Source organism: Crotalus tigris, unplaced genomic scaffold (assembly GCF_016545835.1).
Source record: "Crotalus tigris isolate CLP2741 ecotype Arizona unplaced genomic scaffold, ASM1654583v1 scf7180000017865.1625608, whole genome shotgun sequence".
NCBI lineage: Eukaryota > Metazoa > Chordata > Lepidosauria > Squamata > Viperidae > Crotalus > Crotalus tigris.
The window spans coordinates 540,544-567,000 of record NW_024096686.1 but is presented as its reverse complement, the minus strand read 5'-3'; the positions used below and the strand labels follow the sequence as shown (position 1 = coordinate 567,000).

General features: G+C 41.2%; 2 protein-coding genes across 6 annotated transcripts in view; one reads left to right on the top strand and one right to left on the bottom strand.

Annotated features, from left to right (window-relative positions):
* The window catches only part of SCPEP1 (serine carboxypeptidase 1), a 32,204-nt gene extending 25,044 nt beyond the window's left edge, over positions 1-7,160 (bottom strand). Inside the window, exon 1 of one of the 3 annotated variants that reach the window (XM_039343592.1) lies at positions 7,006-7,160. The gene's annotated coding sequence lies outside the window, so the exon portion shown is untranslated. Of the gene's footprint in view, positions 1-6,928 lie in introns of all 3 variants that reach the window. The other 2 variants (XM_039343589.1, XM_039343590.1) reach the window with 2 other exon arrangements.
* Positions 7,161-7,252: 92 nt separating this feature from the next.
* Positions 7,253-26,457, top strand: COIL (coilin). Of its 3 annotated transcripts, XM_039343587.1 has the most exons (7): positions 7,253-7,664; positions 9,151-10,267; positions 11,765-11,851; positions 13,264-13,311; positions 16,685-16,754; positions 17,132-17,220; positions 26,011-26,457. In XM_039343587.1, the coding sequence occupies exons 1-7, from the start codon at positions 7,402-7,404 to the stop codon at positions 26,128-26,130; spliced, it is 1,794 nt and encodes a 597-aa protein (XP_039199521.1). In that variant the 5' UTR covers positions 7,253-7,401; the 3' UTR covers positions 26,131-26,457. The 3 variants fall into 3 exon arrangements, 2 of the variants coding, with proteins under 2 accessions (XP_039199521.1, XP_039199522.1); XR_005556740.1 differs by lacking the exon at positions 26,011-26,457 and having other exon boundaries at positions 12,678-13,311; positions 17,132-17,163; XM_039343588.1 differs by lacking the exons at positions 17,132-17,220; positions 26,011-26,457 and adding an exon at positions 12,678-12,768.

The window sequence follows — 26,457 nt, the reverse complement described above, 5'->3', positions numbered from 1 at the left end:
GCGACTCCGCCGGGACATTTTTAAGGGCTTTTAAGAAAAAGGATTTAACCTTCCAAGACGGATTGCCCTGGTGCCCCCCCCCTCTCCTAAACGACGACAGCTCCAAAGCCGGCTTCGTAGCTCTTGACTACGAGGAGAACTCGACGGGAGGAAAGGGAATTAACCCATCAGGAAGCATTCCAGTCTGAGGATCCATGAGGGTGACAGACAGATCTTAAATCAACAAAGGAGTCTGGAAAACGCCTGCAGGCAAGTATTGTAAAACAGGGGAAACCTGATCCCTTTTGGATCGGAAGAGGGGACTGATCACCCCCTAGAAGGCAAAGGTGGCGTCCTTAAGCCTTCAATAGGCAGGATTGTGTGGGAGGTTAAACCATTGTAGCTCATGCTGAGTGATCAATGGTAGTGTATTAGAGAAATGGGTGGGAAAAAGTCAAAGGAGAGCGTTGACCAGACGCCACTCCAGTGCATGTTAAAGAATTTCAAAAAGGGTTTTTCTAGGGATTATGGAGATCCAAAACCAAATCCAGCCATGTTAAAAAGATTCTGTGAATCTGAGTGGACTGCCCTGGGCGTAGGGTGGCCAAAAATGGGATGGGCGAATCCCGAACTCGTTGCACGGGTTCATCAAATTGTGACTGGAAATGGTTATTGGGACCAGTACCCCTATGGAAAATCAACATTGCACAGAGACCCAGATGGTTAGCAAAATGTCAGATAGAGTGTGCAAAGATATATTTGGCAAGCCAAAAAGCCAAGCCTCAAACAAAAGCTAAGATTTTCAGCCAGGAAGATAGGGAGGAAATTGCCAGACCACCCCCCTACGTTCCTAGAAGAGAAGAAGGGAGAATAAATCAGCAAATTCCACTCCCTCTGCCTGAAAGAGAAGCCCAATTTCAGCCAGAAGCCGGTGAGGAAGGAAAATTAGCAACAGCTGAATCCCTTCAAGAAACAGATAAAAGCTTGAATAACTTTGAAAGTGAAACCTCAGTTTCTAGCCGCACCAGGAGCAAGTTAGAAATAAAGACAGAAGAAAATATTGCCCCTCTAAGAGAGGTGTTGGTTCCTGGACCAGATAACACTAATATTTCAATGCTACAATATGTTCCGTAACCGTGACAGGGAGGAGGAACGTAAATCAGATCAAAAAGAAAAAAAAAAAGAAAGTTGAAATGTTAGCCGTGGCATTGGAAGGAACATGCCTAGGACCCAATCAGTGTGCCATCTGTAAACAAGAAGGACACTGGCAAAGGGAGTGCCCCCAGAGGAATGGCCAACCCAGGGGACAATCTCGCCAGTATGGAAGAGGAAGAGGATTTAGAGGGACTTTCCAGAGAGGCTTCAGAAAGAGCTTCAAAGGAAGAGAGCATCCAGTTTATCCCAATCAGACAGAGGAAAGAGAAGAAAACATGATCGGCTTAGCTGAACTGGAATGGGAAGACTGAAGAGGACAGGGTTCTATCGCCCACCCCCAGAGCCCATTGTTAAAATAAGGGTGGGAGGACAGGTTGTCCCGATGCTAGTTGACACGGGAGCCACCAGATCTGTCCTAAATAAATCTATTGGCAAGCAATCAAATCCTTGTGGTAGCCGTATATTTAAAAATTCGCCAACGTGCTTTAGTCAAGCCCTAGCCCAAGATCTTGCTTATCTGAAGTTAGTCAGACAAGAGGATTGTTGCCTTCAATATGTCGATGATGTCTTAGTAACTGGCCAAAGCAGGGAGGATTGCTTTGAAAACACGTCCAGACTGCTCCAATTGTTACAAGACTGTGGTTATAGAGCATCCAAAAAGAAAGCACAATTAGTTCAAGAGACTGTGATGTATTTAGGCTATGAACTTTCACAAGGACAAAGAACTTTGGGCCCCCAGAGAAAGCAAGCTGTGTTACAGATTCCCATCCCACAAACAAAACAGGAAGTTAGAGCCTTTTTGGGAATTACAGGCTTCTGTAGAATTTGGATTCCTAACTTTGCTCTCACAGCTAAACCATTGTACCAAGCTTTAAGGGGACCAGAAAAAGAATCTCTTTTGTGGCAAGAGGAACAAACCCAAGCAATGAGACAATTGCAACAGGCTCTCACCACAGCCCCGCCCTAGGACTACCTGATATATCTAAGCCCTTTTCACTTTATGTGGATGTAAGACAAAATGTAGCTCTAGGGGTCCTTACCCAAAAACAGGGAAGTTGGAACCGCCCTGTCGCTTATCTGTCAAAACACCTGGACATTTCTTCACAAGGCTGGCCCCAGTGTTTAAAAATTCTAGCAGCAGTTATGCTATTATTGCAGGAGGCAAACAGTTAACCTTTTCAGCTCCAGTGACTGTTTATACTAGTCATGCCTTGCAGACAATCATTGACAATAAAGGACATTTATGGATAAGTAATCAACGAATGCATAAAATACAGGCTCTTTTATTAGAAAATCCACAAGTTACACTGCAACAATGTTCAACTTTAAACCCAGCAACTCTAATGCCAATTCCTAATTCAACCAAACCTGTTCATGACTGCATGCAAACAATAGAACTACAATATTCTTGCAGACCTGACCTTACAGACCAACCCTTGCATAATCCAGACTATCAATGGTTTACTGATGGTTCTAGCTTTATGGATAAAGGATGTAGATACTCTGGTTACGCAATAGTTTCTCAAACTTCTATTGTTGAGTCAGCACAGTTGCCTAGTCAAGCCTGGAGATAGAGTGTGGGTAAAGCACTGGAAATCAGATCCCTTGAGCCCAAGATGGAAAGGACCGTATACTGTTGTCATGTGTTCTCCTTTGGCAGTGAAAACCCTGGAAGGAAAATCTTGGATCCATTGGAGTAGAGTGAAAGCAGCTGCACCTGCAGATCCGGTGACCTACAAGGTGGACAAGACTGACAAGCCTTTGGTGTTGAAATTTACAAGAAATACAGCAACGGGTTCCCAAGACATGGTGTGATCAACAACCTTGCTGAGACACCCCAGGAAGCTGTCTCTCTACGCACGGTGGAAGATATGAGGATTCTACAGCTCATAATATTTGTTAATTATTTAATATGCACACACATTCCTACACAAATCAGTACAATGGCTACACAAGAGGTCATAATGCAAAAAACCCTCTAATAAAGAATTATTGAGTAGCACACACCAAGAAAGAGCAGAAACACAGGGAAACCAAGGTTGTCAAAACTGTATCAAAACTACAAAACAAGGAAACCAGATAACCAAGACTTTGATTTACCATACAGTTAAACCAGAAGGGTGCCAAGATAGTTCTCCTGACTCTTGTACATACAATAGAACTACATATAAAGTTTGTAGAAAAGGTGTCCAATATCAGTGTTATAACCCGAAGTCTGATCCTGATTGTTGGGCCTTACAAATCAAAACACATAGAACAAGAACTAGCTATAAGGACCAGGCACTCTTAGGGATCTCCCAATGGAAATCCAATCCACACTCCAGTTTTAGCGTCACCTTTGATGTTTGCAAAGCAGCTAATTATTGGACTCCAACATATGGTTGCGGAGGGATCGGTAATATTCACAACTTTATCCCAAAACATAAGTACTTGTGCCCACCAGATGGATGTGCGGTCAAATGTAAGTGGTGGTCATGTATTAAGTGGCATACCCAAGACCCAAAAGAGATAGACCACATCTTGTTTGAAAAGAATGAAACAAAAGCAGATTCCTGTGGAACGGATAACTGTAATTTGGTGACTCTCACAGTCAAGAATGGCAGTTGGTTCCTAGAACAAAATAGGTGGGAAGGTAAGAAATGGATGTTTGGGATAGGAATAGATACAAATGGCTATGACCCAATGTCAGAAATAGAAGTCAAAATTATAACTGCAACCAAAAGACCAGAACAAAAATCATTATTTTGGTCATATTATGAGGAAATGGAGAACCTACATATTCCTGAAGTATCTAGACATGTAACCAATACCTTTGTTAAGTTAGCAGAAGACATTGCCCATACTTTAGGCGTGTCTAACCATGGGAGGCACAAGAGTTAAATTATACCAAGGTACTGGAAATGTCTAAAAATAATAATTTAACCTATACAAGTGGGAAAGATGGTGATTGGGGTCTCACTTCCAATTTGGTAGGACACGTATGTTACTCAAGAAACAAAACAGAATCTTGTGTAGCAGTAAGTGACCTCCTATGCACAGGGATATGGGAAGATGGTAAATGGTGGTCTGGAACCAATGAGACCACTGCTATGGATCCTGGAATTAACAAGGCTGCTATGACTATGAAGGTTTGTAGGCCTGAAAGTTTTGTTAATTCTGGGATGTATTTTAATTCCTTGCTTGATCCCCTGCCTTATAGCCATGATTCGGAGAATCTCAGAAAGTACAGCCCAATTAACAGCGAAACATGAGACAATGTTAGCCTTATGGGAATATAAAATGGTACCTTCAGGAGATCCGGAATCAGAGGTAGAATAATGGAAGTTTAAGCTGGAAAACTTCCAAAAGGGGGGAGTAAAGTGGGAAAGAAATAGAATAACATAGAATAAAGAAGAATAAAGTAATAATAATAATAATAATAATAATAATAATAATAATAATAATGAAAAATCACTAAAAGCAAAAATCATGTGTCTGCATAATCTCTGAAAGAAAGCTGTGTTGGCCAAAAGCTGTATTAACAGTACATGAATGACCTAATGCATATTTAGAAACATTGTATAAAAGTAAAAACTGCCTTCATTGTATTCCCATGAGAAATGGAGCTAACGTGTGAGAAACTATCTGAATGTTACACAAAAGTAGATTCCATATACAATGTAAGATTCCATCTATGCTTCCTTTGTTCCTGAGAGAAAGAAACCTATAAAGCTTTAATTCAGACCCTCCCCTTTGTTCAGAAATTTGCTGATTGTTAAATCACTTCTGAACCTTTTTGCGCAAAAATAAAGATCTCTCATGTTGGCAGGCCGTTCCATATGCCACTGGCATCTCCGGGCTCAATTCAGAGCCACGGGGCATCTGTGGAATGCCCCGCCCGTCGGCTGCATCGCCAAGCCTCCCCTCCCGCCGCTGGTGTCCCCGAGCTTAAGTTGCCGGGCATCCGCGGAACGCCCCCCATCAACTGCGTCGCCAAACCTTCTCCCATGCCACCGGCATCCTCGGTCGGAACTAGAGCAATAATCCACCTACCGCCAGGACCAATGCTGGAGCCTCCCATGCTGCCGGTAGTTCCATCGTGCTAGAGGAGTTGGGGCCACTCCGCACTGCGCGGCACACCTGGCGATCCGCGACCCACCAGCATTGCCCAGGGAGCGATGCCCCCACCAGCCACCACCCCAGCCCAGACTGCCATCTGGGAGGGCAGCAGGAGGAAGAAGGGGAGGAGGAGGAGGGCAAGGAAGTCGGTGCCGGGCCCCAGGAGGCGGCGCTCCCGCGGGTCCGGCCAGGGCTCTTCTGCTGCTGGTTGGAAAATGCCTCCCCCTCCCTTTCTCTCCCCCCCCCCATCTTCTGCTCACCTCACATTCTTTGCTGACAAAGCAGCCGGGACTCTGGTGTGCCTTCCCAGCCAGCTGGGCCAACGATCCCATGGCTGGGGATCGCAGGGGCTGCTCTCCTTCGGGGCCGCAGCTTGCGGGAAGGCTGGCCCGCTCAGCTGAGGCTCTGGCAGGCTGCTCCCAGCAGGGATCCCAGGGCTTCCCCGCACGGTTCCCCAGCCATGTGCACCTCGGACGGGGCCAGCCAGGGAAAGGGACTTCCTGGCCGCGCTTCTCCCAGGGGGCAGGGCACCCAGGCACAGGGCCAATCAGGAGCCCTGCGAGGGGCACATCCGCGTGAGAGACAGAGAGAGAGAGAGAGAGAGAGAGAGAGAGAGAGAGAGAGAGAGATGTGCCTCTCTCTGTCTCTGTCTCTCTGCAAATGGCGAAAGAGACTCAGAGCTGCAGGGGAAGGCTCAAAAGTGTCCCCAAAACTTCTCGCTCCATCGCCCCCTTTTCGTCCCTTCACCCCCGCGTCGCCCCTTTTCATTCCATCGCCCCCCTGAAAAATGAAATCGCCTCCTGGGGGGCAATATCGCCCAGGTTAAGAACCACTGGACTAGATGACCTCCAAGGTCCCTTCCAACTTTATTATTATTGTTGTTTATTCAATCAAATAGGACTTAAACAATTTTAACTTAAAGTGTCCCATCTTTAGCCCATCACAGCAGTCATCTTTTATTCCAGCTTGGTTCCCATTTTATTAAGTTGAATCTGAGCTGGACCACTTCAGATTGCAAAAATACTTCATCTATTTTTACCCATAAAAATAACCACACAAAAAGCTGGCTTATGGACTTCTCCTTTTCTCTGACATTCATGTTTCCATATTACTCTCATTTTAAAATGGAAGAATGTTACTTTGAGTCCCCTATTTATTGATTTAATTTATTGGCTGCCCATCTTAAAATTATGGGCAGTTTATAATATGAAAAGGTTAAAATTATATAAAATCTATATACAATGTGAATAAAACACTACAATTACAGTTATAATCAAAACATGAAGTGAACATTACTAATGTACAAATAATCTCCACCTTAGCTTCCTCCAAATTCAAGATGGTTATTATGAGCAAGGCCAAGGAAAGAATACAGACTTGACTTAATTTAACAAACTTCTATTTTACTGAAAACTTATTTATATAAAAAAAGAGGGGCACTCTGGTCCTATACAGAAGGCTACTAGCTATCACAGTGGCAGGGAGAATAAAAGTTCATGTATTTACAGAAAACTCACAGGGAGAATTCAGTAAAGGAAAAGTGTGAAAAATGAACATGTATCCCCACCTAAAATTAAAAGAGGTTTATTTAGCCCTTTAACAGTATTGCCGACTTTCAAATCTTTTACAGTTTTGTAGAGTAGACAAACTTGTTTAATCTCCTGCAATTTCCTATTTTTACATTTTATTTGCATACCTTTATGATAAAGAAAACTAGTATGTTTCTTTAGCAGATGACACATTCATCCGTACGTATTTTTTTAAACGTATTACCGTGCTTTTATCAGCGGTGCAGTCTCTTTGCTCGGAGAGTTCCGAGAGATATTAAACTATTCAGAGTGAATAAGGAAGTCGAATTTGGTTTTTCCTCTTCCCCAGAATTCCAACATATTCAGAGAGCCTGAAAACCTCCAGCCTAATTTGATTTTTTGTTATGATTGTTTTAATTTAAAAACATTCAATTAAAAAAAAATGGACATTTTTTGTTTTTTTTTAAAAAAACGGGCAAAGCAACAAATCGCCGTACTGGAAAAGCATTCTCAGGTTCTCGCGCTTTTTCTCTTCCGGAGCCTTTCCGAGCTGTTCGCGGCCAGCCGCGCCCTCTCTCGCTCTCGCACTTTCATTGTCTTTGTCCCGCGTGGCACGCCGTAGCTGTTGGCTCTCGGAAACATGGCGGCGGCCATGGGCAGCGGCTGCGAGGCTCCGGTGCGTCTCCGCCTGCTCTTCGATTACCCGCCGCCGATGACTCCGGCCTGCGGACTGTGTTGGCTGTTGGTGGAGCCCAATCAAGTGCGCCTCATCACTGACCTGATCAGCCTCATTCGGGAGAAGTTCGGCTTTAGTCGCCACGCTAGGCTCAACCTCTTCCTGGATGGGGCGCTCCTGCCGCCCACCGAGAGCGCGCGACTGGTGCGGGACAACGATTCTCTTCGGTGGGAGCCTTGCAAAAGGAAAAAGGGCCGGGGACTCCTTGGATACTACACACAGGCCTGGGCTACCGTGGTGGGGGAAACGGGCTCTCCCGAGTGGCTGCCTGCTTTGACATGGCCAGAGATTTGGTTATTTTGTTTGCGTGTTGGCAAATTTACTTAAATAAATTTACTTTTTGAATGTTAGCTTGATCCTGTTCTGATTTAGATAGAAGCTACCTTCGAAGTACTTTGAATTGTATCTTCCATTAGATTCACATCCAGTGAGTGGGATTTATGATGCTAAGTAGTTGGAAGGAGAAGGCTAGTGAAAGCTAAGTGCATCATAATTATATAACTCTGTGAACTCTGTGCATGTTAAAGTTAGTACATTTAAGGTGGAAATAAGCATCCTTAAAATTATTTATCATCTAGAACAGGTACTCACAAACCTTTGAAGTTAAACTTTACCAGGTTTATATTAGCAAGGCTTTATCACTCTTGAGGTTTGGTCTGTTTTGCTTGTGCAAGCTCATAAAATTTGAGAACGCTGTGATGACTACATTAAAATGTAATGTGTAAAAAGCACCCCCACATGTAAGCTCTACTCATTGCCAAAGCTATAGGATGCCCCCCAACCCTAAATGTGAACTATTTAAAGTACTCTTGTAAGAAAACATTCACAGCAACCTTGACCCTGAGTGGCATCAGAGGGAGGAATCGTTGGTCAGAGATAATGTGGGTGCCATGCTGACCTAGTAAGAATGAATAAATAATATGTCACATGAATGTCTTTATCTAAAACATTCCAAGGGTGTGCTGTCCTTTTCCCTTGTCTTCACAATGAAATAGGCCAAAGGTATGTAAGCTCCTGGCTATTCAGCCAACTGCAGAAGTGTTACTGGGAGCCCAATATCTACTGTTGTTTGCATGCTAATAAAATTATGTGGTATATTCAAAGAATTTTGGTTGCTTTTGGTGAGCCAGGTTTTGGCCGCAACAGTAATTATTACAAGTAAGCAATGCACTGACTTGCCCAAACTTGGCCTTAATGATATTCATTTTATTTACGGAGGCTGTCATACAAATTCATTTATCATATTATTGGGTGATGATAGTGCTCATTTTGAGAAAACATGACCTGGTGGAAATTATTTGTTCTTTCAGGCTGTGGTCCTAAATATAGAGAAGGCTTCACACATTATGTAACCTTATGATTATTTTTTTTGCTTTAATGTGATATATGAACTGAAACAAATGCAGCATGCTTAAACTATGATTCAATAAATCATGGTTCCATGTGATATGATCCCACTCTTTCAAATATACGCATATAAAACTTTTACTCTTAAGGCATAAAGACTAAAAAGAGAATATTGTATTGAGATCAGTATTCCTAACCTGTATCTTTGTTGGATTAAAGGCCAGCTGGATGGGTTTCATTTTTTAGCATGATGCTATATAAAATGTGCTGCAATATTAACATTTTCTTTGTTTGTGGATTTGATAGAGTCAGATTGGAGGAGATTGTTGGACTGAACAGTTACGACACCGTCACCAATGGTTCCAGCAGCTTGTCAAAAAGCCAAAGAAAGCGGCAGAGGAAATTGGAGGCAAAGGACTCTGAAAGTGAAGATGAGGACCCCAACAAAAGAAAGAAGAGTAAATGGAATTTTGAGCAGAAAGAAGAAAAATCTACAAATATTCAAGATTCTGTGACATTGGGGAAAAAGAAAAAAGCGGCACCTGAAAGGAGTCATATGATGGACACTGAGAGTGAGGATGATAATTCTCATTCCAAGAAACTTAGGAAAAAAATTGAGCAGGGGAAAGAGCAGGATGCAAAGAAAAACAAAAAGAAGAAAGCAAGTACATGTCCATCAAAGAGCACCTCCCAAAAGACTGAGAAAAGTTTCAGCCAAAAAAGCACAAAGGGAAACACAACAGCACAATCCAACCCAAAGAAAGGCAGTTCCTCTAGTGAATCCTCTACATCATCATCTGATAGCAACCATAGTACACCAGGCACAAAACAGACCAACACACATGCATCTAAAGGGACATCGCAGCACATAAACAAACCACAGTTGGCTTCTTTAAAATCTCTTTCCACTGGGAAATATAAAGACAAAATTTCTCTTAAAACAGGAGAAACTAAAAAAGCCAAGAACCAGTCCTCTAGTTCAGATTCAGATTCCAGTTCAGAGGAAGAGCAGCAGAGCAGCAACCTGAAAAATAAGCTACCATATCAGAAGCAAGAAACGGTGACAGGCCATTCTTCAAAGACTGAACCTAAAAGCTCCTCATCGGAATCTGATGATAGCTCTGAATCAGAGACTGATGCTTTAAAGAAACAGAATGCCATAGACAATCTATCTGTCAGAGGGAATGACAAACAACTCTCAGATGTCTCTTATGGACTAGCTTCAAACCTGAAGGAAAATAGAAGGGGGCGTGGAAGAGGGGAAACCCCCTCGTGGAGGGGACCTAGAGTTCGCGGATGCCGTGGGATGACCAGGGATAGGGGGAGGGGAGAACGTGTTCATTTTTTCTATAATTACAGTAGCGAAAACCAGAAACAAAAACAGTTAAACGAAGCAGCAACAAATGCCTCTGTTATTATTCAGGTGGGTATAGCAGTAACATCTAGTCTATGATTCCATGGATCAGCATTCTTAGAAAAATTGAAGCCATTACATACCTGTCATTATCATCAAATAATGGAAGTCTGGTTTCTTAATTTTTTCCTGCAGAAATTGAGTATCAGTTGAATGTTCTATTTCTGACATTGTCTAGAAACTGAAAAGCATGGTATGAGGCTGCTAGAGTTTTATTCTGAAGTTTGATTTGGCATTTAATACAACTGACTGAATGTTTCTGTGCTGCGTTGTTTTCCTGTTATCTTTTCTTCCCTTTATGTTGCATCTTTGTGTAGTAAATGCTGGTAAGGTAGCCATTCCAACTATTTTGTGCAGTAGTCCAGTTGCATGTGCTCATATGCCAGTGGTGGCGAACCTAGGGCACGTGTGCTAGAGGCGGCACGTGGAGCCCTCTCTGTGGGCACGCATCATTGCCCCAGCACACGTGGTCTCTAAAAGTTTGCCATCACTGGCCTAAGGCCAGCCAGCCTGGAGCCGCCATTGGGGAGTCCACCCACCAGAGATCCCCTGGATCTACTTCAAATCTACTCCACACTGCAAGAAAGAATATTTTTATGAAAAAGTTGAAATAAGGGTATAGATGGAGTTTTTTGTTTTTTTTAAATCCAATATAGGATCACTGGTAGTTTCAGTACTTCAGATCAATATTTCTCAGATTTTTTTTTCCTCCAATCATGGACCACTAAATAAACAATAGGACTATGCAGAGACTAACCAATGAAACAAGCCCTCCATACCTCATATACTACCATTTTTAAGAGCATAAGTATTTACATTTATCAGCAAATATATGAATATTATAGTTCAAGGGTTCTCAATCTTTTCTTCACCCTGGACCCCCTTTAAATATCTTTTGTGTCCCTGGACCACCAAGATGTAACTCAAGATTTAAATCATAACATTTCTTCAAGCCTTTGTGGATCCCTGTTACAACATTGCAGACACCCACAGACCACAGGTTGAGAACCCCTGGTATAGTTCCGTGTATGGGGATTATCTTCCCACCCCTCCATTTTAAGGAGCCTTGTAAATTTTTCTGTGCCAAAAACTTTCCTGAGGGGGCACTGAGCAGTAAGTGGTTTGGCAGCTGGCTGTGTGCACATGGAGTGGTGAAGTTGAGGCAACGATCATGAAATAGCTTTGGTAGACCACACACACTGGGGAATTACTGCCTCAGAAGATTGAAGGAAGAGTAGACAGGCAGATCTATTTCCCCCTCCAGCTTTCTGAACAAGTGTGGCCTGTGTGGAAGTCCACAAGGCTAGAAAGGTTTTAATTGAAATAGATAACCATGCTTGTTATCTTTGTCTGGCTTAATTTTTCATAGATTAAATGCTCCAGTGAGTGGGTAGTGCCATCACTGTCAAGGGAGCTAATGTGTTATAAAGTACACCTTAATTGGGCAGCTTTGCATTGCAATATCTTAGTACTGTACTGATGATATTTTTAATGATTGTTTTGTAGAATCCCGTGGAAGCTCCGAAAAAGGATTATAGCACACTGCCTCTCTTAGCTGCTCCTCCACAAGTAGGCCAAAAAATTGCCTTTAAGGTATTATTCTTTCAGCTGTATAATACAAAGCAGGGGATGAAATGCAAATGCAAACTCTGAGGCTTAGGGGGAGTAGCACATTCTGTTTTGTGAGGTAAGTTTGTTGAAACATGATTGATTAAACTCCCAACACCGCAATTGGTTGGTTTTCACAAGGCACTAAATAACAAGCAGCGGTTTACAAAATTAAGTGATACGAACAAGCCTCATCATGGCTTAGCATTATAGGTGTCCCTGGTGTGTTTTCTCTGCAGATCCAAAATTGGATTTAAAAAGTGGCTCCTCTGTATGACGGTGGAAGCTTCTTTTTAGAAGAGAAATGTGTTCTCATGTCTATGAAGATTCTCAGGCATCCAGGTCATAGTTATCCCAAAGGTGCTTTTTTCACGAGGCAACTGGATTTTCTTGTTTTTCTTTGAAGATGTTTCACTTCTCATCCAAGAAGCTTCTTCAGCTCTGAGCTGAAGAAGCTTCTTGGATGAGAAGCGAAACATCTTCAAAGAAAAACAAGGAAGTCCAGTTGCCTCGTGAAAAAAGCACCTTTGGGAAAATGTGTTCTCCTGTGTGAAAAAGGGTAGAATATTCTCATTAAAAACGAGCGTCACTTGAGAATTAGGATCCATGTTAATGCAGAAGCCATTTAACCACCTAACTACTTTGGATGATCTTGAGAAGTTAAGCAAGATTTGACCTGGTTATTTCTTAGATGAGAAGTTACCAGGAAATCTCATTACTATATCTTGGATTGGGAAGTCAGCAAAACAAACCCCAAAACCATCTTGGAAGAAGCCAGTGGCAAACCATCTCTGTGTTATTGTTTGTTTAGATAAACAACATGGATGTGTCCATGAAGTCAACGGGAGTTGAGGTTGACTGGAGACTTGCTTTAGAACTTTTTCTGCCAGTATCTGTATCAGGTGAAATTCTCCTCTCTCCCCATCAAAGAATTAATTGGTTCACAGGCTCGTCCCTTCTCTGAAAGATTTATATACCTTTTTCTCCCATATGTGTTTTCCTGGGAAGTTTTACTTGCCTTACTACAGTGACATGTACATAACAACTCGGAGAGAGCATCATTTATCACTGGCACTAATTGCCCAGCCTGCTTGGGATTATGGATTCTATGATTTTTGGAGTGCTATAGGTTCTTCTATCTCTCCTGAAGGGTTATTAACCTACTGATTAGCAGAGCTTTTGAGATGGGGTACACTGTAAATAATTATTAATATTATTGTGCATTGAATTTATCAGAAGTAATTGGCTCCAGATTTTTTTATTTTATAAGGTTTTTTTTAATCAATAAAACTTTTATTACTGATTTCTAGTTTCTACGCTAACTTTAGGTGGATGATACAATTTGTGGAGGCTACACATGTATCTGGAGCTTAAGAATTTGGTTTTTCTTTTAACAGCTTTTGGAATTAACCGAAAATTATACACCTGAAGTATCCGATTACAAGGTATTGCCATCAACTTTTCAACGTAATTTGATGCTGCTTTTCTATTTATTAAGTATTGCTGCTTTGTTTTGTAAGACAGACATGTTAGTGTGTGGTAGCAAAAAATCAGAAGCAGCACCATTTCTGAATAACATGCTTTATTAAAAGGCCTCAGCTTTCATGAGCTGAAATTACAAGCTACTAATTCAGGTTTCCTCTTAGAATCTGTTTCACGTCTTACCTGCATCTGTATAATCATTCTGCCTTCACCCCACCCCACCCATTTCCTCTACCCCAGTTTAAATCCTATACATCTGATGAAGTGAGCAACATCTTCTAAAAACCTATGCCTTTTAATAAAATTTTTCTTACGAAAAGGCACTACCTTTTTTTTTTTTTTGCTTTACTGGCAGTGTTTATTTTAATATTGAATTAAACAAGTGAGATATCAATTGGGGATTGTCCAATTTGAATCTAATTCTTTGATCTTGTCTTCTTTGATAATAGCGCTAGTCTAATTTACAGAGGATTGAAAGGATTCTTGAGATTATACATTAAACCTCAAAAGTCTTTAGGAGCATAGAGTCTTATGTGAATTATGCTATTTTTTTGTTGTTGTTTGGGACTTTATCTTTCTTACTCAATTTGTGTAATGGAAAAAAACCCAATCCATTAAAAGACAAACTAAAGCAATTGAGATCAGAAGTTTCCTTACTGAAATACAGAACAGTGAATTCTGGGCTCTCAGACAACCAGTCCAAAAGCACTAAAGACAGATTTGTAAAAGATTATATAGAAAAAAAACCACATGGTCAGAAATGAATAATTACCGTATATGCCGGCGTTTAAGACGACTTCCGGAAGCGCTAAACTCGGCACCAAAGACGGGGGTCGTCTTACACGCTGAGTCGTCTTATACACCGGAAATACTGGTAGTTTCCGGCATATAAGACAACGTTCTAGGAAGACGACCCGGCGATAAAGACAGGGGTCGTCTTATACGCTGGGTCACCTAATACGCCGGCATATACGGTAACAACATTTGCCCAGCTAAGAGAAGCCCCCAACTCTGTATCAACAAAAAGCCAAGTTGGTGCAGTAGGTTAAGGCATTAGGCTAGAAACTGGGAGAGTGTGAGTTCTAGCCCGTAGGCACAAAGCCAACTGGATGACTTTGGGCCAGAACTTTTTCTCAGCCTAGAAAAGAGGCAAGGCCAAACCACTTCTGAAATCTTGCCAAGAAAACTGCCAGGACTTGTCCAGTGAGTTCCCAGGCGGTTCACGCTGATTCAAAGGCACACATCTAGACATACTGCATAAACAATAAACTCTAATCTAGACTCTAATCTAATCTAGACCTTGAGGCTGATGCCTTAGTCTTACTATCAACCTGATCTACATCCCTTTATTATTCTATTATATGAGCCTTTTTGCATTACCCTTTGCCGGCTATGTTTATGGCATGTTACTTGGCTTCTGCTCCAGACTAAACTTCAGTGGCAAAATGTACCCTGGATCCTCACTGCTTCCTTGATTTTTACATATATTTGCATACTTCCTCCCGCTCTTCTTCTTCTTGTGCCATATCTGTTATCGGACATTGGCGATCATGTTGGCGATCCTGTTTTTATCAGCAGCCGCATGAAAAAGTGCTGCTGAATTTTGTCCAAACCAGTCCCTTAGGTTTTGAAGCCACGATGTTCTTCTTCTGCCTGGACCTCCGGCTAGCACAGGAATATAATTTTGTATAGGAAAAAAAAAATCAATTTTTAACTAGGAAAATCTACCTTTATAGATGTCCTTTCAACTTTCAAACAGCACAATCTGTAATTCTGAAGGTTGGGCTAATTGTTGAGAATCCCATGAATGTGGTGTCTTCTTTTCTCTTTGGAAATATAGTAGAAGGAATTTCAGAATTTTTTAAATAAGATTTTATTAATTTTTTTCCATACATACAATAATAATTTTTCAACCAATGTGCTGTCTGAGTTTAAATACGCTAATTACATATTTAAATCCTAATCCTTTATTCTTTCCTCTAACCATTGGTAAAGTAAGTCCCAAGTTTGATAATATTCTGTTTCTTCTTTTTTCTTTCAGTCTCATAATCTGTCCATCTCTGCGCATTCTAGTATTTTTTTAAATTATTTCTTCATCGGGTGGTATTCCTTCATTTTTCCAATATTGCGCAAATATTATTCTTGCCACTGTTATGATGTGTAAAACCAAATATAGGCTTTGTTTGTTAGTCTTTTCTGGCAGCTTCAGCACGCTGTTGACAGTCAGCTGTTTGGCGGAGCGCCGTGGCTCCTCGCTTTCCTTCCGGCAGGCGACGACTTGGGCTGCCTGGGCTCACCTGGTAGCCTTTCCTCCGTCCTTTCAGCGGGTTTCTTCAGTCCGCTCAGACCAACCGCCGTCTGGTCTGGGCTCCTGAAGTATCCCTCCTTCTTCGTTGCCCCTCCAGGGCAACTTTCTGACCCTTTAGGGCAGTGTTTCTCAACCTTGACAATTTTAAGGCATGTGGACTTCAACTTCCAGAATTCCACAGCCAGCATTGCTGGCTGTGGAATTCTGGGAGTTGAAGTCCACATGCCTTAAAATTGTCAAGGTTGAGAAACACTGCTTTAGGGTCACCGGACAAAGCGAAATCGGCCGCCGAAACCGGATCAGGAATTTCAGAATTACTAGCGGAGTTGTTCACTAGTCAAGTTCTCATTGTTAGCTTTATATGAAATGCCAGGCATCATGAAGAAAAGAAGTAATGCATTTTACTGGAAATACCTTATCCTTGGACATCAAACTACCCAATGCAGGTAGTCCTCAATTTAAAAACAGTTTGTTTAGTGACCATTCAAAGTTACAATGACACTGAAAAAAGTGACTTATGACCATTTTTTCATTCTTATGACCGTCGCAGCATTCTCTTGGTCACATGATCAAAATTGGGACGCTTGGCAACTGATTCATATCTATGACGGTCACAGTGTCTCGTAGGTCACGTGATCACCTTTTGCGCCCTTCTGATAAGCAAAATCAGATTCACTTAACAACTTTGTTACTAACTTTACTAAGTGCAGTGATTCACTTTACAACTTTGGCAAGAAAGGTCGAAAAATGGGGCAAAACTCACTTAACTCATTTAGCAACAGGCTTGGGGCTCAATTGTGGTCATAAATTGAGAACTAGCTGTACTTCGCAGAGAGGATGAATTGCTCTTATTTAAACAGCTGCCCCATATAATAAAAATCCCTATTGTTCTTAATGTTGCAGTACCAATTGGGGGTTTGTTTTTATGCTAATTATGCTAATATAACATTTTATGATATGATAAAATACCTCCATGTTATTGAATGCCCTTACAAATGCCATTATTTAATTCTTTCCCATATTTTAAGGAAGGAAACCTTGTCAGCTGGAATCCTGTTAATAAGCAGCTAGAACTTGAAATCCTTTCTTTTTCATCAGGTAAGTATTATGCAACATCTTAAAGTGTTGCTCTTGTGAAGAGGGATCACAGATTATCACCGTTTATAATGGGGTTTTGCAAAATTAGTCTGGCTTAAAGATAAAATTAAACCACTGTTGGAAAAAATCTCATCTTGGACGAGCGGAATTTCCTTTTCTTTTGCAGCTCACAGCCCTAAATTGCTCCAGAGGGAAGTTCTCAGGAGCAGAGGTTGAGGCCCTGCTGGGGAGGGCAAGTTCCTTCTCTGTCTTGCTGGTGGAATCTCTTCCATCAGTGGAATCCATTCATTGACACCATCCGCAGACAAGTTCTGCAATTTCCAATTATATTGGAAACATCCTGATATAATTTACATTTTGTTGTGGTCTTTTTTTAGTAGCAAAAGAGCCAGGGAAATTCGACCTGGTTTATCAGTCTGAAGATGGAGATGAGACAATTGAATATGCTGTATCTCAGGACAGGAAGGTATGACAGCACTTTCTTGAAATTGATTGACCTTGAATGCATTTGGGTCAATATAAAAGGGGGGAAAAATGACATTACCATAGGTGTATACTACAGGCCACCCAACCAAACAGGAAATAGATGAACTTTTTGCTAGTCAGCTAACTAAGCTAAGGTATGTAGGAAGCACATCACAATAGTAATGGGGGACTTTAACTACCCTGACATCAACTGGGAGACAAACTCTGCACCAAGCGGAAGATCAAACAGATTCCTTGCAAACCTAGCAGACAATTTTGTCTCCCAAAAAGTAGAGAAGGGAACTAGGGGATTAGCCAGTTTGGATCTAATTCTCACTAACAGAGATGAAATTATAGAAGGTGTTGAAGCCACAGGAACCTTGGGAGGAAGTGATCATGCAATATTGGAATTCAACATTATGCAAGCACAAGCAATAGAACACAGTCAAACTAGAGTCTTGGACTTTAAGAGAGCTAATTTCAATAAACTTAGAGAGGGCTTGGGAAGGATTCCATGGATGAGAATCTTCAAGGGGAAAACAACTCAAAAAACTTGGGAAATTTTGAAAAGTGAGATAATAAAAGCCCAGTCCAGCACAATACCAACAAAGAGGAAAAATAACAGCTCTCAAAAGAAACCAGCATGATTGCATAAGGAACTCTCTGATAAATTGAAAGATAAAAAGGACAAGTATAGAAAGTGGAAAGGGGGGCACATAACTAAGTCAGAATATCAAAAAATAGCCCGAGCCTGCAAAGATGAAATGAGGAAAGCTAAGGCTCAAAATGAACTAAGGCTTGCGACCAAAGTCAAAAATAACAAAAAAAGCTTATTTTAACATGTAAAAAACAAGAAGAAAGTGAAGGAAATGATTGGTCCATTAATGGGGGAAAGTGGCAAGAAGGTGACAAGCAACAGGGAGAAAGCAGAACTATTTAACTCGTTTTTTGCATCTGTCTTTACACAAAGGGAAAAAACAGACCAACCTACCAAAAATAGTGCCATAAAAAACAGAATAGAAACGCAAAGATAGGCAAGAAAACAGTAAGTGAGCACCTGTCCAGCCTAGACGAATTCAAATTGCCAGGACCAGATGGATTACACCCCAGGGTTCTCAAGGAACTGGCAGATGTGATCTCAGAACCATTGAACTATATTTTTCAAAGATCCTGGAGCACTGGGGAACTATCGGAGGACTGGAAAAGAAGAGCTGATGTAGTTCCCATCTTCAAAAAAGGAAAAAAAATGGACCCAGGAAATTACAGACCTATCAGCCTGACCTCAATACCTGGGAAGATTCTGGAAAAGATAATCAAACAACGAATCAGCGAACACCTAGAGCAGGGGTGTCAAACTCAATTTCATTGAGAACCGCATCAACATTGTGGTTGCCCTTGGGGGGGCCGGGTGGGTGCGGCCAGGGTTGGTGCGGCCTACTGGGTGGGCGTGAATGGAGTGGGTGTGGCTTACTGGGTGGGGATGGCCAGCTTTACATCGTTCGCGTCAAGGGTGCCTGTGGGGGCCTGGGCAGGAGTGGGACAGATCTGAGGGTCTCTGGCAGAAGGGGGTGGGACCAGGGCAAGTGCCAAGGCATGGTCCATTTCTTCATTCCTCACAAAGGATGACACTTACCCAGCATGCACCCAGGGGGCGGGGCCGACACGGCAGGGGCTGGTTCCTCGCTGTTTCTAGATGGCCTTGAGCTAAGACTGAATGCATTTCAGCATAGATGGCTACCACAAAATTGTACATTGGCTCCCTGGGCTGGGGCCAAGGCAGTGGGGGCCGTTCCCTCACTGTTTCCAGGATGGCTTCGCGCGCCACATGAAACCACTTTGCGGGCAACATCTGGCCCCCGGGCCTTGTGTTTGACATGTCTGACCTAGAGGCAAACAAAGTCATTACTAAAAGCCAACATGGGTTTATCAAAAACAGATCATGCCACACAAACCTATTGCATTCCTTTTTTTTAACAATATTTTATTGAGTTTATAAGCATAAGGAAAAAATAGGAACAATACGGGTATGGTAAGGGAAGGAGATGGGGGAAAGGGAATAGGGGATTTAGGATAAAATAAGGATAGGTACAATCACATATTTTAACAAACAAGCTACTGTCTGGATCATAATAATGGGTAAATATCATACTCTACCATTTTTAAAATAAGCTTAACTATAGCCATATTACTAACAGTAAACAAATTCATCTATTTAAATTATATATGAATAATAAAATCTCAAGAAGTCATAACTAACAACATTAACGGATAAAAATCACTAAATCACTAAAAATAAAGATGTTAACAACCTATTAATTATAACTCGGTTAAAAATCAATCATTATTCTAAAATATTAAGTCCTTTTCAGATTCTAACGTGTCTCTAACCATTGATAAATTTTTTCCCAAGTTATAAAATAAACTCAGTCATTTTTTTCTTTCATCTCCAATGTTAATCTATCCATTTCTGCACACTCTAAGATTTTAGTAATTATAGCCTGGTCAGATGGTAGATTCTCTTTTTTTCCAAAATTGGCCAAATACTATCCTTGCGGCTGTTAAAACATGCAGTATCAAATAATCATTCTCTTTATCATAATTAGGTCTTAATATTCCTAACAAAAACAATTCCGGTTTAAATTCTATCTGTATTTTCATCATCTTTTCCAACCATCTATGAATCTTAGACCAGTATTTCTTAGCATTCACCAGGCATGGTAATAAGTGCCTGGCTGTTGTTTACATTTCCAGCAAGTATCTGAAACATTTTTAAACAATTTCGCTAAGCGAACTGGTGTCATATGCCATCTGTAAAACATCTTGTATAAGTTTTCTTTATATGCTACCGCTTTTGTAAACTTAATATTTTTATCCCAAAGTTTTTGCCAATCTTCCAAATCTATAGAATATCCAAAATTCTTTGCCCATACTATCATTGTTTCTTTCACTTGTTCTTCTTCCATCTTCCAGTTTAAAAGAAATTTATAGAGTTTCTTAATCAAATTCTCATCTGTTTTTAACAACATTTTATCTAATGGAGTCTATTCTTTATAAAATCCTGTTGATTTTATATCTTTTTCATATCTTGTTTGAATTTGCAAATAGGACCACCATGTCAAGTCAATACCTTGTCGTTGAAGAGTTTGCCTGTCCTTAAGTTTTCCCTCTTTGTCCAAAATATCTTTATAACTAACCAGTTTATCATAGTTAATCAGGTTTGGATAAGCAAATGCTTCCATTGTTGAAAGCCACTCAGGTATTTTCATATAAATTTTATGTTTGATTTTCTCCCATTCTGAAAGTAGTACGTTTCTTATTGCATGATTTATGTGCTTTAGTTTTCTCATACCATATAAAAGCATGCCAACCTAGTTGAAGATCATGTTCCTCTAAATCAGTGGTTCTCAACCTGTGGGTCGGGACCCCATTTGGGGTCAAACGACCATTTCACGGGGGTCGCCAAACAATGCAGTCCGCCATTTTTTCCCCCTTTTCCTTAGCTGTGCTACTCCTTTTTATTCTATTGCCTTTTGAAAGCCAATAGAATAGACTCTCTTGAATAGAGTCTAATTCTGTTGGCTTTCAAAAGCCAATTGGAATTGTCCAGGCTGTCTCTGCCCTGCTGAGCCTGCCAAAAGTCCATTCTGCAAACGGTGCTGCACCAGTTGAGTAGTCCTCGACTTACGACCGTTTGGGGGTCGCGGCATTAAAAAGATTGAGAACCACTGCTCTAAATAAAGCAATCTTTTATTTCTCAATACAATCCATTCTTTAAGCCAAAGCAGAATAGCTGCTTGATAATAAAGTCTCCAGTCTGGAAGTCCAAAGCCCCCTCTGTCCTTAAATTCTTATAACAATTTACATTTGATTCTAGCTTTCTTTCTTTGCCATATAAATCGTAGAATCATTGCATTTAAATCCTCAAAAAAATTCTTAGTAAGTTTAACAGGAACTGTTTGGAACAGAAACATTAACTTTGGTAAAATGTTCATCTTAACTGTCGCTATTCTTCCTAGGAGTGATAATTGAAGATTTGCCCACCTTTCCAGGTTTATTTTTATTTGTTTCATTAATCTCTCATAGTTATCTTCTTTTAATGTGGTATATTTTGCAGTTAGATAAATGCCCAAATATTTGACTTTTTTGACTATTTGAAGGTTTGTCATTTTAGCAAGTTGAATTTTCTGTTTATCTGTTAGGTTTTTTGTTAATACTTTAGTCTTTTCCCTATTTATTTTCAGTCCAGCCACTTCTCCAAATTTCTCAATTTTCTGCAAGAGTTTATCGGCTGTTTCCAATGGCTCCTCTAAAATAAAAACCAAGTCATCCGCAAAGGCCTGTAGTTTATATTTCTGGTTTTTAATCTCCAAACCTTTAATTTCTGTATCTTGTCTAATATTTCTTGCCAGTATCTCTAATGCAGCAGTTCTCAACCTGTGGGTTGTGACCCTTTTGGGGGTCGAACGGCGCTTTCACAGGGGTCACCTAAGACCATCGGAAAACACATATTTCCGATGGTCTTAGGAACCGAGACACCGCTTCTCTATCTGGCCACTGCCCTCCTCCACCGGCTCCTCTGCCTCCAGGGCTCCCTTCTCCGACAGTGCCTGCTCCTGCCGCCACAGCGCCATCGCGCGCACCCCCGACTGGCTCAGCTGTGTGGGTGGCTGGGCCGAGCCGGGTCTGGGCCGCTGCTGGCACTGCCGCTGGGCTGCTCCGCTGTTGCTGCTGCTGCTGACTGAGCTGAACTGCGGTGCCAAGCCAGTCCCCACGCCTCCTGGTTGCCCAGCCACGCTCCCCCCGGCCGCCCTCTGCGCCGCGCCGGAGCCTCCCTGCACCGCCTGGCCTGTCTCCCTCACCGTCAGAGGCCGCCTCGGCCCTCTGGCACCCGGCGCGGCCCTGGGGCTGGCGAGCAGGAGCGGCTCCTTTCCGGCTTACCGGGCTCCGGGCCTCGGAAGCAGCCAGGCTGCGGGGAAGAGGGCGAGGCGGCGTCGATGCCCGCATGTGCGTCGGAGGCCAGTGGGCCGGGCCGGGAGGGGAGAAGTGGCGCCTTCCAAGTGGGAGCTGGCACTCCAGCCGTGCCCCTCTCGTGTGCGATGAGTCGGGGAAGGGTCGTGGTGAAGGGCTGCATGGTGTGGAAAGGGGCTCCCGCGACCCCGCCGCTGCGATGGCACTCAGGAGGCTGGAGGGGTGGGCAGGTCCCAGGGGGGGCAGCTGGGAGAGGGCAAGAGGTTCTGAGATGAGGATGGGGGCTCCAGGTTGGTGGGCACGAGAGGGCGGCCAGCGGTTCCCAGGTACGCGTATCCTCTGCAGGGCTTCCGAGGCCCCGGAGGTGCTGCCGCTTGGCTCTCCGCCAGACTCTCTGCCAGACTACCATCCCCAGCAGCCCTAAAAAGCACTGTGGAAGAATGGGGAATGCTGGGAGTTGCAGTTCATCACCATCTGGGAAAACATGACTCTCCAAAGATCAATCCTTCCTTTCCCCTTCAATCTCCTTCCTTCTCCATCCCTTCTTTTCCCCTTTAATCTTCCTTCCTTCCTTCCATCTCCATCCCTTCCCCTTCAATCTCTCTCTCTCCTTCCTTCCTTCCTTCCTTCCTTCCTTCCTTCCTTCCTTCCTTCCTTCCTTCCTTCCATCTCCTTCCTTCTCCATCTCCTTCCTTTCCCCTTCAATCTTCCTTCCTTCCATCTCCATCCCTTCCCCTTCAATCTCCTTCCTTCCTTCCTTTCCCCTTCAATCTTCCTTCCTTCCTTCCATCTCCATCCCTTCCCCTTCAATCTTTCTCTCCTTCCTTCCTTCCCCCTTCATCTCCTTTCTTCTCCATCTCCTTCCTTTCCCCTTCAATCTTCCTTCCTTCTTTCCATCTCCATCTCCATCCCTTCCCCTTCAATCTCTTTCTCCTTCCTTCCTTCCTTCCTTTCCCCTTCAAACTCCTTCCTTCTCCATCCTTTCCCCTTCAATCTTCCTTCCTTCCTTCCCCTTCCCTCCCTCCCAACATTTTTGAGCAAAGAAGAGTAAGCTTCTCCAGCAAGCATTGCTATATTGTTTTTGTGATTAATCACTATGCTTTAATTATGTTCAATTCGTAACAATGAAAATACACCCTGCATATCAGATATTTACATTACGATTCATAACAGTAGCAAAATTACAGTTATGAAGTAGCAACAAAAATAATTTTATGGTTGGGGGTCACCACATGAGGAACTGTACCTAAAGGGTCGCGGCATTAGGAAGGTTGAGAACCACTGCTCTAATGTAAGAATAAATAACAGGGGAGACAGTGGACATCCCTATCTGGTGCCTTTTTTAATCTCAAATCCATCTGTATAATCTCCATTTAAAAGTATTCTTGCTGTTTGTTTCTTATAAATCGTTTGAATTGCTTTGTTAAAGTTCTCACCAAAGTCCATTTCTTGAAGTTGTTGAAACATAAATTGCCAATTTAAATTATCAAAGGCTTTTTGTCCATTTATAAGTGCCATCTGGTTCCCTGGATGGATTTCATAATATTCCAAGACGTTTAAAATAATCCTCAAGTTGTTCTTTATCTGTCTTTTTGGTAGGAAACCATTTTGGTCTGAGTGAATAAATTCAGTCAAAAAGTTTTTCATTCTTTCTGCCATTATTGCAGAAAAGATTTTATAATCCACATTTAGTAGCAATATTGGTCTATAATTTTTAATTAGTGTATGATCAGTATCTTCTTTAGGTATCAAAATAATATTAGCTTCAGTCCATGAGTCCGGTATTTTTGTCTGTATGAAGACTTCATTACATAAATCTTTCAAAGTTGGAGTTATAATATCTTGTAACGCTACATAAAATTCTGCAGGAAGCCCATCAGGTCCTGGTGTTTTATCTTTCTTTTGCTTTTTTATTGCTTCTGTAATCTCCATCATTGATATATTCTCGTTTAGCCTCTGGCACATATTCTCCGGAACCTTTGGAAGGTTTGCTTCTTTTAAGTAAGCCTGGATTGCCTCTTTAGAAACCGTCTCCGCCTTATAAAGTGTCTCATAATAAGCCTTCGTAATTTTTTTCATTAAATCATTATGGCAATGTAGCTCACCCTCTGAGTCCCGTAGCTTACTTATTAATCTTTTTTCTCTTTCTTTTTTTAATCTATATGCAAGCCATCTCCCTGGTTTATTAGCATTTTCAAAGAAATTCTGTTCAGATCATTTAATCTGTTGTGCCATTATATTTGTCTCAAGTAAATTTAATTTGTGTTTTAATAATTCCATTTGTATTTTCAGCTTTTTCTTTTGTGGGTCTAGAGTTGTAACTCAGATTCCAGAATGCTAAGTTGTTCTTTCAATCTATGTTGAATATGTTTCTTTCCCTTATTCTTTTTGGCAAGATAAGTAATAGCCAAACCTCTAAAGTATGCTTTTGCCGTGTCCCATACAATTTGAATAGAGGTTTCTTCTTTTTTATTAACTTTAAAAAAAAATCCATTTCTTTTGTTGCAAATTGTAGAAATTCCTTTTCCTTCAGTATTGATTTATTCAAGAACCATCTCGATCTTTTCTTAAATCCTTTCCAAATCATTTTAATTGGATTATGATCTGCCCAAATGTTCAATTCTATTTCAATTTCTTGTATTATGGTCTTTAAATCAAGAGAAGTCCATATCATGTCAATCCTTGACCATGATTTATGTTTATTAGAGTAAAAGGTATATTGTGCTTTTTCTGGATTCATCTCTCTCCAAGTGTCCTGTATACAGAGTTCATCTTTCATTTTTAGAAAGGGTTTAGGTAAAATATTACTTCCTTTTTTCTCTTGTTTGTAACTTTTATAGTCCTGTACTGGATCAACAATTGTGTTGAAGTCTCCAAGTATACACAAGCTATGATAATTTAAGTCCATAAGTTTATCATATAATTGCTGAAAGAATTGACCTTGTTTCTCATTGGGAGCGTATATCGCAGCCATCAGTATTTGTTTTTGGTTCCATGTGATCTCTACCATTAATATTCTTCCCTCTTCATCAACATAAATCTGTTTTGGGTTCATCTTTTCTTTTATATATAGAGCTATCCTTCTTTTCTTTTGTGATGCCAAAGAGAAATAAAGTTTACCTAGTTTTGATTGTTCAAGGATTCTGGAATGTTGTATCTTAATGTGTGTCTCCTGGAGACAAATTATGTCCATTTTTAGCTTTTGTAATCTGTGGAATATTTTACTCCTTTTTGATGGGGAGTTAAGACCATTTATATTTATAGAAAGAATTTCAATTTCCTCCATGGTTTCAATTATGTTGAGATCTCAATTTTCTAGGAGAGCTTATCTGTCTCTGATCTTTAGGTCTAACATCTTCCTCTGGTTGAGTCTTTTTGGGCATTTCTTCCTCCGTTTGTTTTGATGTTCCTGTAGCTGTTTCCTCTGATTTCTTTGGTTCCGCCTTGCCTTTCTCCAAGAAGGCTCTATGATTGTTGAAAAAATGTTTTCAAATGTTGGGCTCAATTGTGGCCGTAAGTCAAGGATTACCTCCATATCAACTAGAGGAGGTGACCAAATACAACCCTTAACCTGAAACCAACTGTGTTAAATGCAGTTCAGCAGCCTTTGATCAACTCTGTACCATAGATGAGAGGTCGTGACCCCAAGACAGGTTTGCATTTTTAGCTTTTAGAAAGGCTAAAATAATTATCAAATGCTTTGATAAATGTTTTGCTCATAATGAAACACTTTACATTGTCTTGTGCTGATTGAATGTCGTTCAGTTGGTGTCTGCTGGCTGCATCAATTTTCAATATTTCATCTTATGTTTTTCTCTTTTAGATAACTCAGAGTTGGGAGGCACTAATTGAACCCAGATTAATAATTGATTCTCCCCCTAATGAATCTGGCCCCCCAAAAGAAATCCCTTCAAACATGAATTTGCCTGACCCTCAGATGTGAATACAGTGTGCCTGAACTGTGTGGAAATGGTCTTTGATGGATTTTCTTCAGTTTCTGAAGACCGTGTATACATATGCTTTTTCTAAATAAAATATTATAATATGAAAATGATGCTGAGGGGGATGTATGTCATTTATTAATGCCTGGTATAATGTCTTGGAAATTTTCTGCAATCAAGGACCATTAAATGAATGCTTGGAAAATGCAGAGACCAGCTAATTAAACTTAACACCCTTCCTTTTTTTCCTCTTTTAAGTGGATGGATGTGCACAATTTTTGACAATTGTGTAGCCACCCCTTCATGTTTTAATTAAATGAAAAATTAAA

Bases quoted from the DNA above. Each gene is read 5' to 3' on its own strand.
- COIL (XM_039343587.1), top strand. From the start codon at position 7,402: ATGGCGGCGGCCATGGGCAGCGGCTGCGAGGCTCCGGTGCGTCTCCGC. The intron at 10,268-11,764 runs GTGGGTATAGCA...ATTGTTTTGTAG, and splicing joins ATGCCTCTGTTATTATTCAG to AATCCCGTGGAAGCTCCGAA. The intron at 16,755-17,131 runs GTAAGTATTATG...GTCTTTTTTTAG, and splicing joins AATCCTTTCTTTTTCATCAG to TAGCAAAAGAGCCAGGGAAA.